Raw genomic sequence first — 17,294 nt, 5'->3', positions numbered from 1 at the left:
AGATAGTGTCTTGTCTCCCTCCCTCCCCCACTGATGGGAATTAATGGAAATTTACATCTTCTTTTTAACAGGAATAGAATGAAACCATTGCTGTGCAAACTCCACAAATAGAGTGGACAAATTAGAGGGGGAAACAGCTGACCTAACAGCCCATGAGAACACCTCTTGTTCTGGGGTGGGTGGCTTTCAGTCTGCATGCAAGTCTCAGCTCTGCAGCGGCACAGTTTCCCCAATGGATTGACGGAGCGGTCAGACAAACACTGACACAGCGAACGGGTATTACTCACGTAGGTAAATGAAAGCTATCTGTACATACCTGGAGGGTAATAACAGTAAGGACCTAATACCCTGAAATGCAAACCTTCCATAAATAGGGAATAGGGAAATACAGGTCACTGCTTCTCATGGCCCTAATTGGGAACTGGTGTGTAAAATGACTGACTTAATCTGAGCTGCAGCGGGAAATACCCACAGGTAAAGCCGAGCTGGACTGGGCCACATCAGGAAAGCAAACCAGTGACTACATGCTTAACTTTATAAGCGTTTTTATTGTATACTGCAATTTGATACCTACCACAGAACAGCTCTGAAAATGTTAAATAACTCAAATGGCTAGAGGTGGCTCTGGGTGAAATACTGCATCAGTAGCAGAAGAACATGGAGTCTTAGCTTAGAAATAACGTCTTTTTATGCTTGGGCTGACCTTTTAGTGTTCTGGGTTGGTTTTTTTTCTGGTCTATCTATACCTAAACTAGAGTTGCTATAAGAAAAACACATATAATGAGTAAAGAACTTAAAAACTATGTATCAGTTTACTTACAAGGTCAAATATAATTAGGCTAAACTAACTAAATGTAGTTTGTTTAAGGCCCATATTAGTTAAAAACAGTCCCTAAACCAGCCCAAACAAGGGAGTTACAAGGGCAGTCAGACCCATGCAGGGCACCCTCAGCACCCTCTGGTATCAAGACTGTAACGAGCAGGAACGGTCTGCGCCATTGGAGACAAACAGCTGCTCTCTGTTTGCGCAGACAAAAGTGCAATTGTTTTTCCATGTGTTTGACTAGCTAAACAGAGCCTTGGCTTTAATGCAACATGTTTCCCAAATCATTCGCTTATATCATGAAAGGAAGCCAGCTTGTGTCTTGAGCAGAAACAAGAAAAGACACGGAGAAGTGCAGGGCAGGGTCTGTAAAGCAGGCAGCCGGGGAGCAGCAGCATCCCCAAAGCGCTGGCGGCAAAGAGCTGTGATGATAGCCACGATGCTGTAAACCCAACAGCGTCCGAGGACCCCTTCAAGGCTTCAAGTGAAATGGATATTGCAACTGAACCTAATAATACAAAATGCTTTTCATCCTCAATTGAGAGCAAAAGCAGTTCAAAATGCCAGCATTTTGCTGTACTGGCCTCAAATTTTGTATCTTTTTTATAGACACCTAGGGTACACTTTTTAAGATTTCAGCCATTCTGTGGATAAGTTTTTCAGATGACAGCCCTCTCTTTAGAGAGCCTGGACTATCTGAGAGTGACCTGCAATAGCCTAAGAAAGCTCAAGCAAGGGTAAGATCCCAGCTGTTCTGGCTGGCACTAAATCTCGCTGTTCAATGGGCTATAGACCATGCTGGAATTTGGAAGCTGTATCAAAACACAAGCATAGCCCTGTTTTACAGTGCAGCTGAAACCAAGCCTGCTTTCTCTCCTTCTGAATGGCTACAGCTGTAAGACTTCAGAAACAATCAAGAAAACACTTTCATAAATGCAGGGTGTTCAGCTAACCGGGTTATCCTGCCATAAAACACCATTTACTCAAAAAGAATTTTTAAACCTACTTTTTATTAAAATAATGTGACTAAATTAAAAAAAAAACCACTGACCTCCAATTATGAACCTGCGAACAAATTTTTTTTCTGAATTGTACTTGCTGTTGATGAGAAGGACCCAATGTACAGACACAAGTATAGTAGGTCACTTGTTGCCCAACAGCATTTTAGGTGGCTGGCCTACAAACAAGTTTGATTCTAATGTCAACTAAACTGCTGTGAATGCAGAAAAAGGAGCTCTGAGGTATTATGAAACTTTCTGTATTTGCATAAGGTTTCAGCTGTTGTAAAGAAAAAAATGTCATTTTATTGCCCGGTAAAACTCTCTCTCTGTTAAAAGAGTCTTTAGAAAAAATCACACAGAGTTATTGGAAATCTAATACTGTTCTGAAGGCCAAAATTCAGGTCTGGGATAAGCAAGTAAAACCTTGCTAAACCTGTGTCCTATAAGTTTGGGGGAGGGGGGGGGGGGGGAGGAAATTCACTGTTAAAGGTGAAATTTATACTCAGAAAAGCTAAACTAACTCCTTCTATATTTTACACAGGAATTCCCACTGCCTTAATTCCTTTCTCCATAGTGACTATCGTGGACCCTGTCATTCAAAAACAGGACTGAAAATCAGAAAAAGAATTTTTCTGTTTTCTTTTGTGTGTGCAGTTTGCGGTTTACATCCTGCTGGAGTGATGTTTGAGCACTGCACTGCCCGTCTGCATGAAAGTGGATCTTTCCCATATTTTCTATACTTCAGGGGGGTGACTTTTCACACGCAGAGTTTTGATGTCTTTATCATGTAATAGTCCCTGATAGCCACAGCAAGCACCTAGTCTCTAGTCCAGTATAAAGCTGTCTGATTTTTTTAGGTGATTTTATGTTCACTGACTCAGAAGAACAGAAGCCCATAGTCCATTGAAGGAAGTGCAGTCCCACACCCCATCTACTTGGTGGTGACTGTGAACTCAGAGGCATCTTTACAAGGATGGATTTCACTTAACCATCCAAAACAACTTCAACAGAAGTACTGTGGCCTCAGAAGAGATGTCTTCAAAACAAACTGATCCTTAAACAACTCTGTGGGGAAAGAAGCAAGGCAAACAAAGGAAACAAGCAGAAAAATGGAGATCTACCAAAATAAGTAGGAACATAGGATGAAATTCTGGCATGTCTGAAGATGAACAGGAGCTTTATCATGGCTTTAAAATGGCATACTTAGAGTCTAATGATTTATTAGTGGAAAACAGAGCAAAACAGAGGATAATTTTGGTAAAGATTAGCAGAGACTGGAATATGGTAGCATTGGAAATAGAAAGTCTCTACCCCCAGAACAGTTACAACCTGGGCAGGGATGGCAGAGTGGTATGGCACAACGAAAGTACTTGGGATTAATACAAACACAAATTTCTCATCAGGAGGGGGAAGACGATGGCTTAGAAAGAGGACAGTTGTACAAACTGAAGTTTGAAACTCAGTGGAGCCTGTGCCAGTGTAACATTGCTGCACGGGAGTTGGTAGGTCCAGTCTGTAAATTTGGATCTACATGTTGCTCTGAGACTGGGAACCCTAGACCATACACTGTGAACCACAGCCCCACAAAACACAAGGAAACATTAGCAAACCTAGAGGTTTTTTCATTTGTACTGGTACCAAAATGGATCTACTCATCAAATGTTTTGATTATGTTTGATAATATGTCAGATTTGTTGGCATTTTCCATCTGTTTAAACCCAAACTACTATACCTATGTATTCTGGTAGGAAAACAGTCAGCGTAGTTGCATAGAGGGTTTGTGACAGGGTAAAGAAGAGAATCCAAATCCAAATTCAGGTTCAGGTTGAACCAAATCCAGGTTCAACCAGCAGGCCAGTGTACAGTGTCTCTGAGACAGTCTCCTGACACTCAGAGAAGTCCAACAATGATAGGGCTTCTACGATGGAAGAGGAATAAAACAGATTGAGTAGCTGATACAGCAAAGGGGCAGAAGAGAGACTGATTAGCAGCTCATACAACGCTGCACCAGGATTCCCAATGATGAGGAGAAAGGAGGACTGCTGAGAAAACATTTAATGACTTCAATCAGCCTAAAGACACTGTGCTAATGCAAAGGATGATCAAGGACATAAGGACTCTGTTGTTGCACTTGTAGTATTCTGTAATGAAAGCAAAGAAAAGATTTGCCAAACCTTGTCTCCTTTTGGCAACCAGGCAAAGTTCTGGCAGTGAAACACAATGCAGCTCCCCAAATCACATTTTCCTTCAGTAAGAGAAGCCCCTAGTTTGGTGAGAGGGCTGAATTCAGAAAACTCTCAGACAAGAGAAGATGGGTGTAATGCAGTTTGCTGCCCAGTACTCACAGAACTATGTTACTATGATAATTTTGATGGCAACAATCCCAGTATAGTTAGAGTAACAGGGTTTTAGGATAGAAAAGTGGTAGCAGGACTCTCTAAAAAATTTGGGAACTACTCACTGAGGTTAATTAAACACACCCCCTGGAAAGGGAAACTTTGGGACAGTTACAGAGGCATTACCACAGCTCACCAGCAAACTCCTTGAGCAAATGATGACCGCAGACCAAAAAGAGAAGGCAGACACAGAGTAGGAACACCCAGGCACAGATTCATGCATTGATCGGGAAAGTACGGAGTGCTATACATGCTGCTAAACAGTTGTCAAGGACAACCAACCACTAATCCATTTTTCAAGTTCGATGGCAGAGCTGAGTATTTTCACATTCACAAATATTTGATCTCTTTCAACTTCTGTTGAATCATCATGCCACCAACTAACACAGCTGCCTTCTTACTAAATTTTTCTTTAGAGTCTTTTAGAAAGATTTCTACTAAAGATCAAATGAAAAAAAATTGCATCCAAACTTGACCATTATGTTCTTACTATGCTCTTAACACACGTCCTAATGTGACAACCACTCTTCTCGAGCATGACTTACAAGATGTTCAAGGCTAATGGCTACCCTACTCAGCTCACTCTCTCCAATTTCTGTGATGGATAGTAGCACATAAAATCTGAGGTTCTGGTTACAGCTGCATAAAGTGAAAGATGGAGCTAAAATTTGTTTGAATTTTCTTTGGTTTTGCAAAACCAGAGTTGATTTTACGGTAAAATATCAAATCTGATTTCTTAAAATTGGATTTTTCTAAAGTCATAGGTGCTTGAATACAGCTTCCACATTTCTATGGAGGAGAATGGACCTTTATGTTATAGTTTATAATTAAATACTATCAGAAAATGAGGCACTCACGAAGACATGTTTGAAACTCATATACACATTTATATGCAAGCCCTACAGTAGTGTCATTCATTGCACGCAGGGCTATGCGCGTTTAACTCTGCTGCTTCTCTATTTATGGACAAGCTATGAAAGCAGTTTGTCAGCAGCTTTTTTTGAGTGTTCACATTACCAAATACATTCATTCTGAATTCACTCTAATGTAATTATCAAATTCAGCAGCAAGCTGATAACACAGCTAAAGGAAAATACCAACCTGCCTCAGTGTTTTCATGCTGTAATTGAAAACAGATGGCAACTTGTGTAATTTATGCTTTTCTACAATCAGTAACATGTTGGTATAAGATAAGAATTCTAAGACTGAATTGCATCTGCTTCAACAACACCATATGCTAGTGCAGAGTATAAATATTTATCCAAACCTACTTCATCTTCTCATTTAAAGCTCAGCCACATGAGATAGTGAAAGTACCCTTCGGATACCTTCAGTTAGCACTGAAGCATCTCCCTGGTGCTTTAAAGAGTTAGAGTCCCAGCACCAAACACTGAGGTATCTTCCCTTCCGAAGCTTCATGGAGAGGGTTAAATGGAGGCACGTTCGTTGTGCCTTATTTATACAATATAAATCCCAGTCTTCAAGCTCCCACTAAGCTGCCTTTAGGAGTTACAAAGAAGTTACTCACTTACGATGTCCAAGCTTCTCTACTTTTCCCACTATCTTGTAAAACACTGGAGACTGGCCACAGCCATAAATGGGATATTTTTTCCTGGGGGAATAATTATTTAATTGGGGGGGGGGGGGTTTAGACTGGTTTATCTTGCCTATCAAACAGCTAAGCAATCCCTAGGTTTGAGGTCAGATTGGCAAGGACCATGGAATGGGCTTTGCATTTATCTGCAGCATGGGGTACATTCAACCTCCTGAGAATCTCACAGTTCAAGTTTCTTCCTATTGCAAGAATCTAAGGCATTGGCAATTTCTCTGATATCACATGTTTTGGGGTTGGTTTTCCCCCCACTTGGCACCTTATAATGCATAGCTTTTAGTTCTTTATGTTACAAGCCTGTAATATTTTGTGACTGTGGCAGTATTTGGACTTTTTGGACTGATCTGATAGTACCTATGTTCCTTTGATTGCAGGGAGACTGAGCCTGATGACCTCGATGAACCTGACAGCAATCTGCTCCATGAGACAGTGGCTACTCAATTACACTTGAGATTTGGCTCTTATTCTGCTAGTGAAATCACTTGAGAACCTAGACCTGAAATAATAATTTGTGAATGCAGAAGACAATGGCACAGGCAGAAAATTTATGAGGCTGACCTCCTCCCTGCATCAGCTTTTAAAGATCAGGAGAGCAGAACCACGCTGAAATGGTCCTGGCTGTAAACTGTAATCCCCACGCAGAGCTCAAAACAGAAGGGGTTGGCACCAGTGACTATACATGGTCCCCAAACTCCCTGCTACTAACTGAAATGAAGAAGAACTAGACTAGGATAGAAAAGCTCAAGTGGCTGTTGGCAATTTGTATGATACAAGGATCTTAGGTGTAACAGCTATAAATACTAATTTGCTCAAAATCAGTTTAAGGAATCAGATATTCTTTAGCATTCCTCAAAGGTTAGAGCTGGGCACTGATTTCTCCAGCCAAAGGAAAGAACAGATAATCAGCAAAACAAGTAATTAATTTGTCTCTTTCACAAGCCTCACACTAAGCTAGGTCTGCTTGTTTTGTCACACTCTGTTGCAGCAACGTCACACTAAATAACAACATGTAATGCATAATTTAAGTTACTAGTTTGAAGTCAAGCTGTGTAACTTTTCAAAGAATACTTGTACCTTAAAAACAGAAATTAACTTACAGAATAAAACACTGAAAAAAGGGGAAAAAGAGTTTTCCTGACAACAACTGGCAATATTTAGCAGGGTCATCTGCAGAGACCTGAATTTTGCAGCCAGTCAATACTGAATATTAAAGCAACCTGGGAACTTCAAAATCCTACTGTTCCTGTCTTTCACTGCTGACGACAGCAGACAGCAAAACAGAGCTGCAAATAACTTACAAGTACGCATCGCAACACTGACTCCTTTCATTGCCCCGCGCCGCCTCCAGCTCCCACTTGTTAATGCGCTTACAGCAACCACGCTCTTCACAACGCTGTCACAGGCAACCGCGCTTCAACAAATGATGTCTAAAAATACTTTAATAAAGCTAATAGACAAGATATTTATTAAATTATTTGCTCAGCTTCATACTTGAAACCTCAGACTGGAAATGGTAATCTTATTTACCAGCCCCAGAAGAGGTATCAAGACTTAAAGCCAAAAAAATGTAACACCCTCTCACACCTCTTCAGCAGACTATGCTAGCAGCAATTTTCTCAGAATTAAATTGTCTGAAAATTCCCCCAGAAGAGGATGTCACGTATAAGGAGATGGCAAGTGCTGCCATGCAGAGGTGCACGTGTGTTGCGGAGACCCGTGCATCCCAGCCGCCCAGCGCCGTGCCCACCACAGAGCCGCTGTGTGCGGTCAGAGCTCCGTCCCAAGCTCATTGAGATTTCTACTCAGACCCCCAATTCACAGCGCTTTGGAGCAGGCCAGGAGCCCAGCCAAGGTCGAACTGAAAGCAAGCCACCACAAAGTCCTTCAGGTAGGTTGAGCCTGTAATGTTTACTGCTATATGTAATACACGGGAGAGTTTTAAGTGCATAGGCTGAGGTCTGACAATGAGATTGTAGGCAGCAGTCCTTTCTCAACAGTTTGTCCAGCCTAATGCAGAGCAGGACTATAGCGCTCTCCAAGAGAGATAAGTGCAAAATCACAAGCTTTACAAACAAAGACACTTCCAAAAACGATTACACTGGATACATCTCCTTAGGAGGAAAAACCCTGCTGCTACTGCCAAGAACTTTTCTACAAACTGCAATGCCAAGTCTTGGCTCTTCTTCAAATTCTTACCCTTTTCATCATAGCCAACTTTCCTTGTTAGCGCTTCTTTGGTGTAGCACTCAGAGCAACACTGGCAGACAAAAGCCTCTTGCACCAGCCCACCACAAGTTACCAGGCCCAATAGTCTATTTTCAAAGTGCTCCTCCTGTAGCTTCCACACAGGGGAAGGTTTATTTTCAAGGAGCTGTCATCTAAAGCCTGTCATACGATTCCTTTAAATTCGCCAGATTGAAGAGTTCTGTAAACAGATGGATTAAGTGACATAGATTTTTAAAAATTTCAAATACTGCACTATAATTTACATACCTATTGCCATGGGAACACCTCAACAAACCCCCTTAGTTTCAAATAAAACTGGTGTTTCTTCACCAGGGGCTAAAGGTATTCAGCGTTTCTGAAAATGGGGTGCCAATTTTGGTGTCTAAACAGGCACTCATCTAGTATATAGCCATAATGTTTTATGTGTAATTCTGCTCTGAAAAGCGATTTTATATAAAGATAGCACCTTTGCAAATAATCATATCTGTCCTTTGTGCAAATTCAAGGAAATATATTCCAGCTTTACTGTCTAAAATACTGTTTGCTCCCCTCAGGACAGTAAACTATTTTACATTCTTATGTCTTGAATGGTTCAGGCAAACCTCTGTAACCCCATCAGAGTACATGAGTGCATGGAGAGCACAAATGGAAGATATGAGGACATAATTTGGTAATTAAAACCAGTTTCAGAGGTTAACTATGAAAGAACCCAGCTTAACTGAAACATCCTAGTGTCTAGTCACAGGGCCACCAGCATGAAACCAAAAGTAAAAACAAACCAAAGGCCCACCATATTCAGCTCTAAGCTGCTGAGTGCAGAAGTGAAATCTCTAAGATTATACATATGACACCACAGTTATTTTTACAAGTCAGGTTTCAGAATAGATCTATTTTATTGCTAGCTGCTATATTCAGAGAGTAAAAAATGCTGTAAAGTACTAAACTCCCAAGTTCAGGATCTAGAACATACACGTGAATAAATTAATTATTTTTCAATTTAAGTCCCTTAAATTTTAGGCAGGATTGCCATTTGAAAATGATACTCTTCATATAAAAAATGTAACTGTATATTATATTGAGGTATTGTATAAAACATAAAAAATTCCAGCTCCCTCAGGAATCAAGCTGTTTGACAGCAGGATGCGTCAGGGTGCTGCGTGCACCAACAGGCTCTGCAGCTGCCATCCCCCCTCCCAGGAGTTTTGCCTGCCCATGCTCAAAAAAAGTAAATGTTTCAAAGACAGTACGTTCTTCCAAGTTTCATCTGAGAAAAAAAAAGCAGCACCCGGAGAGGAGAAACCCCTGTAGTGCATTTGCTAAGGAGGGTGCCATGGCAGGTCTGGCACCGCGCGATGGGCAGGATGCGCATCCCAGGAGTTGCAGCAGCACGTGCTGCCTCCAGCTTGGTGGGTGTGAATATACGGGCAAGAGGCAGCTGGGGTGAGTGTGATGGAAAAGGGAGATGAATTAGAAGGCAGGACAAAATTCGTGGCAAACTGGGCTGCATGTGGCATACATCTGAAACCTTCATCTGTGTTGTTATCATACAATAAAACATGACATAAACTGATAATTTAATCTTTGTGTCTGGCCCAGCTTGGACATTGGAGTAGGTGTAGCAGCTAGTTTCCCTTTCTCGCTTTTATCTATACTTGGCATAATGCTTTTTTTATTTTTCCCACTGTACAAGACAGTGATTTATTCACAGATATATGCAGGATGTGATCCAAACCTACAGGTAAGTCAATGGGCTCTGCATTAGCAGTACAAAAGCCTTCACATGGAATTTGTATTTATTTATTCTTAAATCACGTATGAAACTATTTCAACTCTTTATGAAATATGAAAGTGTCATAAATTCTTCTTTCTAAAACATCTTGAATCTTAACTGTTTTACAGTGAACAACAGGTTATGCTAGCTTCACTTTCAATAGGTATGTCTGACTTTGCCTCTTCCTACATAAGCAAAGTCCAGAAGCTGCATACCAGCAACCACATAAATTGCAAAGTAAAGAGGGAAGCTAAAATTGTGCAGAGTTGAAAATAAAAAAAAACCCAAAACCAAAACACCACCACCACCACCAAACCCAGCTAACCAACAAAAAAAAACCCTAAACAAAACAAAAAAAGGAAAAGATCAAGAAAGCAAATTGGAAAGGATAAATGAGTTTCACGTCGAAAAGGGACTTGAAGAATCTCAAAGACAGAAGAAAAGAAACAAGAGGGGGGTAAAAAGCAGCAGAACTCACTGTGCACAAACGCCTGAAACTGAGACAAAGATACTCAACTGTGGAAACAAAAGCACCTCTCCCTCCCCAAATACAGGCAGCCCAAGACCTTCACTGAGCAGCATAAGTACCCCTGGTAAATCATCCCATTTTGAAAACCCACCTTCATCCCAGCCGCGGCTGCTGGCCCGCTGGGGTCCACAGCCTGGATGTGGCAGGGCTTGCTCCCCCGCACCACAAAGCCCCAGCCCACCGCGTCGCCGACGATCTGGAAAGAGAAAAGAAGGACATGATCACCTTCAAGCAGCTCCAGGAAATTCAAGGGGGTAACATCTAAATGGTGCAAGACATAATTTCAACATCTCTATACTTCCAACACATAGTAAAGGACATTGTGTACAGGCTTCTATATCACTCATGGGAAAGGCTCTATCCAAGTGATTCCTCTTGCTTTTAATGAACTTTTTTTGTTGAACTAGGAGGCTGTAAAAAGCAATGCTTCCAATGACTAGGTTCAAAAATATCTTTACAGAAAGGCTAATAGTGAATATGAATCAAAATTTCTGTCCCATCATAGTCTAGAAAGACCTAAGTAGGAAACTTCAATTTGGGTAGGTAATCCACTCCTGCAGAGCAAGTATTACCAGGAGCACAAAGGCTAGATGAGTTTGTATAATACAAATGTTATTGGCTTTATGTAATTTTACACTCCATTTAAGTCAGCAGTACTACATTGGCATAAAGACAGGATAAACAAGTGCAGAATCAGACCTGAAATGTGTGGAAGTACTGATAACGGAGTGTGGGATTTTAAAGTACAAACCTTTGCAAATGCAAATAAGCTCTAATTATCCCATCAGAAAATGGCTGTTTGGATTACCTTATGCATACAACATACAGAAAATAAAGAAAAATACTGGAGACATACCGTAAAAGTTTTTCTTACGTATGGGGCTCCAGGCATCAAGAGCTCATCAGCAGTCACAGACCTCTTTAATACTGTGGAGATACATACATGAATATTCAATATAAACATTCCTCTGGAGTTCGTCCTAATAAGTAAAATACAGTGTTGGGATACAACATCTTTTTGGTCCCACTTCCCATACAGTCTTTCAGTTCCTGCAGACTTGCTTGAAATTAGCAAAAGGGCCAAGGAAAAGGCAGCAGAATAACTCCAAGTACAAATGATAAGAGCTTTGGAAAATCAGGGCATTGAGCCAACAGACTTTGTTGTCTGCAATCAAGATCCACTAAACACTCTCACAAACATCAGAAGTGGCTGTTCCTGGGTCCAGTGTTGAAACCAGTGACCAACCTTCCTGACATGGAGCAGCTTTTCTTCCCAGCTTGCTCTGTGCATGTTGGGTGCTTTCTGCTATTTCATGAGTCAGGTTTGAATCACAGAATTGAGTAATAAGAAAATTCTGCTTGAGTCAGGAATTATCCCAACAAAGAGATTTCTGCAATTGTAGGCACAGACATGTAACCTCATCTTATCCAGGGACAACCTAGGTAACCTAGAGCTGGCTGGGATTTTAGATGAAAGGAAATACCAGTGAGTTTCTGCAGGTGATTCCCCATTACCTTGGTATGCATTGGGATAATTTTCCCCTGAACGAAGTAAATGTAAAGTTCTGCCAAATCAAATCGATACCATTCTGTGTACCATTTTTCATCTGTCTATAAATGCTTCACAAGATGGAGGACAATGGAAAGATATATGTTGTTCACCGTATTTGCCTGATTCACCTCTAATGTTATGGCTGCTTTTCTTTCAGTGATAAAAAATTTTGATGATGTCTGCCTTTTCAGTCACAGGTGGAAGATAAAATTTCCCACAGATGGTATTCAAAGACATTAACGAGTTTCTTAATGACATTCATGGGAGCAGGGAGAATTCTAGCATACAAACCAATATGTATTTTTTTTACTTTCCCATGGATTCTGACAAACTGCCATTTAGCCAGCGTTACACTTTGCAGAGCATGCCTTGTCAACATAAAAAACCTGAATGATTATGCTCATCCAACATGTCAGAATTAGGTAAATCATCCACGCAGGACTCCCTTGCGTGCCTCCCTTCATTATACCTCCAGAAATTTTTTTTTGTTTGATGATTGTTTTTCTATATGGCTGGTCAGGTCATGACCTGGGTTTTTTTTAAGTGTTTGCCTGCAAGAGAACTCATCTGACAATAAATATACCTCTGCCTTGTGTTTATCAGCACACAGTTCAGCGACATGCTCTGGGTCTGGATAGCAGAAAACTGTTTGTGGAAAAGATCACTTCATAGTCCAGCAGAGGATTAAGAATTCCTCACATTTACATCTGATAACCTTATGTTAACCTAAGAGAGATGATGTGTGGATCTGTACTTGCGCTATGGGAGAAATTACCCTACATTGCTGGTAATTGTATAATTCTTAAAAACAAGTCTGTTTATAAGCCCATTGCTGTCTTCTTTCAAATATGAGTCTCTTAAAGCTATTCAGAGTTTGAAAACTAGTCCTAAGGGAGAATTTCTTTTAAAAAAATAAAGAATTTATGCAAGGGCAACATCAGCCTATCCTTTTTCTTCCAGTGTTGTGTAACCGGCTGCATTAAAATAAACTTGTTCTCACTACTCATGGGTTGACACTTCATATATAATCAGAACCATAAATGAACGGAATAGTCGGCATAGTTCAGATAATACACACATTTATGGACAGTGCATGAATGCTGTTTTATCTGTCCCAGCAAATTTTCCAGGATGTAATTAATGATGTGCTGGGGCTAAAGAGCTCCCCATACAAAATCTATCAGACCATTTCTGGGAAGTATATGTGAGAGACATTCTGCCAAAATGTGACACTGTGGCACTCTTCGTATAGGGGCAAACCCATTGCATATAGGGGTAAACACATCGGAAGGTGGTGCTGAACGCCCCACAGCAATGTACTCCAAAGATGCAATGACCACCAGCACTGAGAGTGCTCCCCCAGGCTGGACAGCGAGTCTGATATAGGGTGTTATGGCTTCTGGGCATGCAATCCTACTGAGTCCTTCCAATTATTTTAATTTAGAGCCTCATACTGAATTCCCAGCAGAGCCTAAGGAGACGGAAGGAAATGTGCTAAACGGAGAGAGAAAGAAAATATCCCCATAACTATGCCTCTCTGATGGCCACTCTGCACAGCAGGAATGAAATGCACTTTAGCTCACTCATCTCCAGAGTAAATTGTCAATGTTTTGAACAGGATTCATACAGAGCTTGAGGCACTCTCTAGTAATCACTTCAAATGCCAGCATCCCTTTGAAAGCAAAGCTTACACATATCCTCTGAAGCCTTCCCCTATTGCAAAACACTCCCCACACCATTGGCAGAGACACGGTAAGTTTGAAATAATAAGGAGCACAAAGGGCAGCAGTGACTCTGCTTTGAAATTCAGGGCTGTTTCTGAGGGAAACAGAGGCTGAAACAACATCTATCCTGGTCTGTTTTCCCCTTCTCAGATGTACAGTAAGAAACAATTTTAAGTGAACTGTGGAAGAATGGGTGTGTTTAACCTTCCGGTGTGAGATAGGAAATCCTTTCAAAAGGAAAATAAGCTTCAACACTACTTTTACCTTCCTAAACAGACCAGTGTAAGACCTAAACAAATGCAAATGTTGAAATGGTCCCTGACAGGCTGAAACAATGCTGCCTCTTTTTTTAGAGGCTGCTGTTTTCTGAGTTGTGTTATTTCATAGCAACTCAACCAGCCACTGGATAGTTAAACTCTCCTCTGACTTGCACCAAAGGAATGTCTCTAGGAGGAGATTTGAATCGGTTCAGAGCTTGGCAATGAAGAGGCAAATCTGGGCCTCTGACTGCATGTCCTCCTACGAGATAAACTGCAGCTCAAACCACAATTATGGGCTTGATGCAGAGACTATTGGAGGCAGACATCTGGCTTGTGTTCAGCAGGACTTCAGGCTAGAAGATGATAATAGTCCCCTCTAGCCTACAAAACCTGTGACGCTGTGAATTTTTAATGTATCCTTGAAAAGATAAACTTAGATGCGATGCTAGGCATTCTTCCTGTTGCCTTCTCCCCAAACAGATGTTTGTGCCCTGGTTCCTGTGCATCGTAAGCCATGCATGCTGGTGCTCACCAGATTTAGGGTTGCAGAGCACAGGGGGACTGCTGCTGAGCGTTGGGCTACTGCTGAAGTACCCGCTGCTGCCACAGCTACTCATGCTGCTCCTCCGTACTGCTGACACAATCTTTATCTCCTTGGTGGGACTCACTGCAAACAGAGAGAAAATACAGAAAGGGAACCGGTATCAATTATTAAACCCATTTCCCTGGTTTCTTTAAAACAATAGCAATAAGCCATGCTTTCACTGACAACACTGGGAAGGGGTTAGTGTGTTCTACACAGTTAGAAAAGTCACTGCATGAGTATAATGCTGTAGCTAATACAATGGCTGAGCTGCTCCCATTGCAGTGTCTTCTCAGAGGCATTTCAATGTAGGGAAGTAAGTTTTTCCAGTTTCACTTCACATTTATTCTTTCAGTTCTTACTAGATACTGCTGTACAGCAAACACTGCAGGACCCCTTCCCCTCACTTTTAATCTTCTTGAAAACTCCACATAGAATATATGACAAATTACGTTGGGCCTGGGGGATTTTAACCAGTCCTGTTTGCTCATGGACACCGAATTTTGATCAGGATCTGAAATGCTATCGATACAGATACAAAACCACTCCAGGTCGCTAAAGATTTGGTAGAGTGAATGGACAATCCCTATGAACAGGCACACGTGATAACCAGCCCTGCTTTTTTTCAGACATATACTGGAAACCTTTGTCCAAAAAAGGATTTTTTAACATCCCATGGAGTTGCTCTACAGACAGCAGTATAGTTGATGAGTCACCTGAGAGAAAACTGGTGTGTTTTCTGTTGTCATGGTTTTGCTTGCGCAGGCAAAATGGGCTGTCATGGCTTTCTGGCATCAAGCGAGATTTCTCGGTGAGGAGCTCCATTAATCGTCGCCGCCGGCGGAAATTCATTCTGCACTGGTAGAGCAAGTTGCTGTCCATAAAATGGTGCTTGTTGGACACTAGGAAAAGAAATGGATAGAAAGTCTATGCCTTGTAGGACTGAAATCAGAGCATACCTACCCGCAGTGTATGCACTGCACACCTTGGTGTAAGGAAGCAACACTGTGAGCTCTCACCTCCCCTCTGCAGACTCAGAAAAAGGAGAAAGGTGGTCAGCTTCATGCAGGTAGCTTCAATATATACGCTTTTATAGCATCAATAACAATGTAGGAACCTTAGCGTCCATTGCTGAGAGGAATCTTTTACATTACCTTAATGACAAGCACTTCTTATTGTAAAGTGGAAATGAAGTATTTTATCTTTCTGTGACAGGTTGCATAATGGTCCATCTCCACGCATGCTTCCTCTGTATGCCGTTTGCTGCTGCTGGTCACTACAAATCAGGCTTAGCTCCTTACATTGAGTTTTTTGTAAATTCATCAGTCTAGGGCAGCCCCTGGGAGCTCTGACTGACTACCTTGTTTGGGGCTACAGGGCAGCAAAGAATCAAGACTTGTGTATTTCCTCTGCCTTGTTCACCACAGACACCGTGTCCCAGACACTTCCTGCAGGCCCCTTCCCCCACTTCGCACGGATATGCAAGGTTTGGGAACAGGCACCCTGCCAAAAATCATTTCTTACATAATGAACAGAAGTCTTAATTACAACCTGTTTTGACACTGAAAGCAAATCCCTGGTTGCTGGTGTCAGAGCAAAAGAGCCGAGCCTACCTGCAGACTGCAGCATCACCAGAACGTCTGCGTGTTTACTGCCACTGATGCTGCATCTTAATAGCGATGAAAAATGCAGCAGTTAGTTAGATGGAGCTCTGTGCCAGGTCCCAAAAGTGCTCTGACTCCTTCAAGGCTTGGTCGCAGGAAAGCCCTCTGGCATACTCCCTGTATTAGTATTGCAGCATCTTAAATAGCTGCAGTAGATGTTTTGGCTGCATTTTCTCCATCTTCACCTAGCTCCCGCGATCACGTTCCACAGAAATGACTTCCCACAGTTGACCTTTTCCGTGAAGGATCTAGATTCTGGATTTACCTAGTTTACAAATTGCATGTCTTCCAATATTGAATCATAAGAACTGGTGGATTATATGTATTTATATGTAAAGTGTAAACAACAACATAGATATGCACTCAGAGGTCAGTCAAGTCTTTGAGAACATGACTCAGTCATTTGGCCTCAGCCTCCTGCTGCAGACACTGAACTTTTGCCTTGCTCTTTGCTCTGCCCAACATGTGGGGTCCAAAAGCAGCAGAGCCCAAGGTGCTACATCAGATCCAAAGCCCGGAGCCCTGCTGGCCTGCTTTCCTTTCGTCCTCATATCCCCAGCACACTCTTTCTTGCTCTCATCCCTTCTTAATGCCTCCGTGTGTCTCAGACTGCTCTCCATGAGCCCTACAGAAGTACATCACATACATGGTAGCCTTGCAAAAAAGGCTGTATTTAGACATAAACTGCCATCTGATGCTTGTGAGCTGAAGGAATAGCCTCAAGGAGGAAAAAGCCCAGTCACCTTCTCCAGTATATTCATGCCAGGGATGTCAAGTCATGCAGACAATAAAGAAGGTGCCAGTCCTAGACGTGATCCTCAGGGCACAGCCCTCCATACGGATACAGAAACTGCCATATGGGATCAGACCATATGTCTGTCTTGCAAAGAATAATGTCTCTTGCCTGCTTGGGCCACTGCCAGAGAGGGGACACTGTCTGTACAAATGGACTTTTGCCTTTGGGACACAAGGAATAGTCAGAACACAGGAGCTTTCTGAACTGCCCGTGCTTGTGCCCGAGCTGCCATGCAGACCATCTGCCTGAGTCCCACAGCATGGCGTAGGCTGTAAGGCATTTCTCAGAGTTTTGAAAAAAGGTAGAGTTTTGAAACTCTACCTTTTTTCATGAATAAAGCAGAAGGGTCATGCCAGT

At 41.9% G+C, this 17,294-nt stretch overlaps 1 protein-coding gene across 3 annotated transcripts in view; it reads right to left on the bottom strand.

The window, feature by feature from the left end:
- The window catches only part of DEPTOR (DEP domain containing MTOR interacting protein), a 78,620-nt gene that overhangs the window by 10,642 nt on the left and 50,684 nt on the right, over positions 1 to 17,294 (bottom strand). For 2 of the 3 annotated variants that reach the window (XM_052787143.1, XM_052787144.1), the window contains 5 exons: positions 15,194 to 15,379; positions 14,427 to 14,561; positions 11,215 to 11,285; positions 10,450 to 10,554; positions 3,557 to 3,742 (listed from right to left, as the gene is read on the bottom strand). In XM_052787143.1, coding sequence (XP_052643103.1) covers positions 3,581 to 3,742; positions 10,450 to 10,554; positions 11,215 to 11,285; positions 14,427 to 14,561; positions 15,194 to 15,379 — 659 coding nt within the window. In that variant the 3' untranslated portion in view covers positions 3,557 to 3,580. Of the gene's footprint in view, positions 1 to 3,556; positions 3,743 to 10,449; positions 10,555 to 11,214; positions 11,286 to 14,426; positions 14,562 to 15,193; positions 15,380 to 17,294 lie in introns of those variants that run through there. The other variant, XM_052787145.1, reaches the window with a different exon arrangement.

This window comes from Harpia harpyja, chromosome 5 (genome assembly GCF_026419915.1).
Source record: "Harpia harpyja isolate bHarHar1 chromosome 5, bHarHar1 primary haplotype, whole genome shotgun sequence".
NCBI classification, from domain to species: Eukaryota; Metazoa; Chordata; class Aves; order Accipitriformes; family Accipitridae; genus Harpia; species Harpia harpyja.
This window is presented reverse-complemented; position numbering and strand designations above follow the sequence as displayed.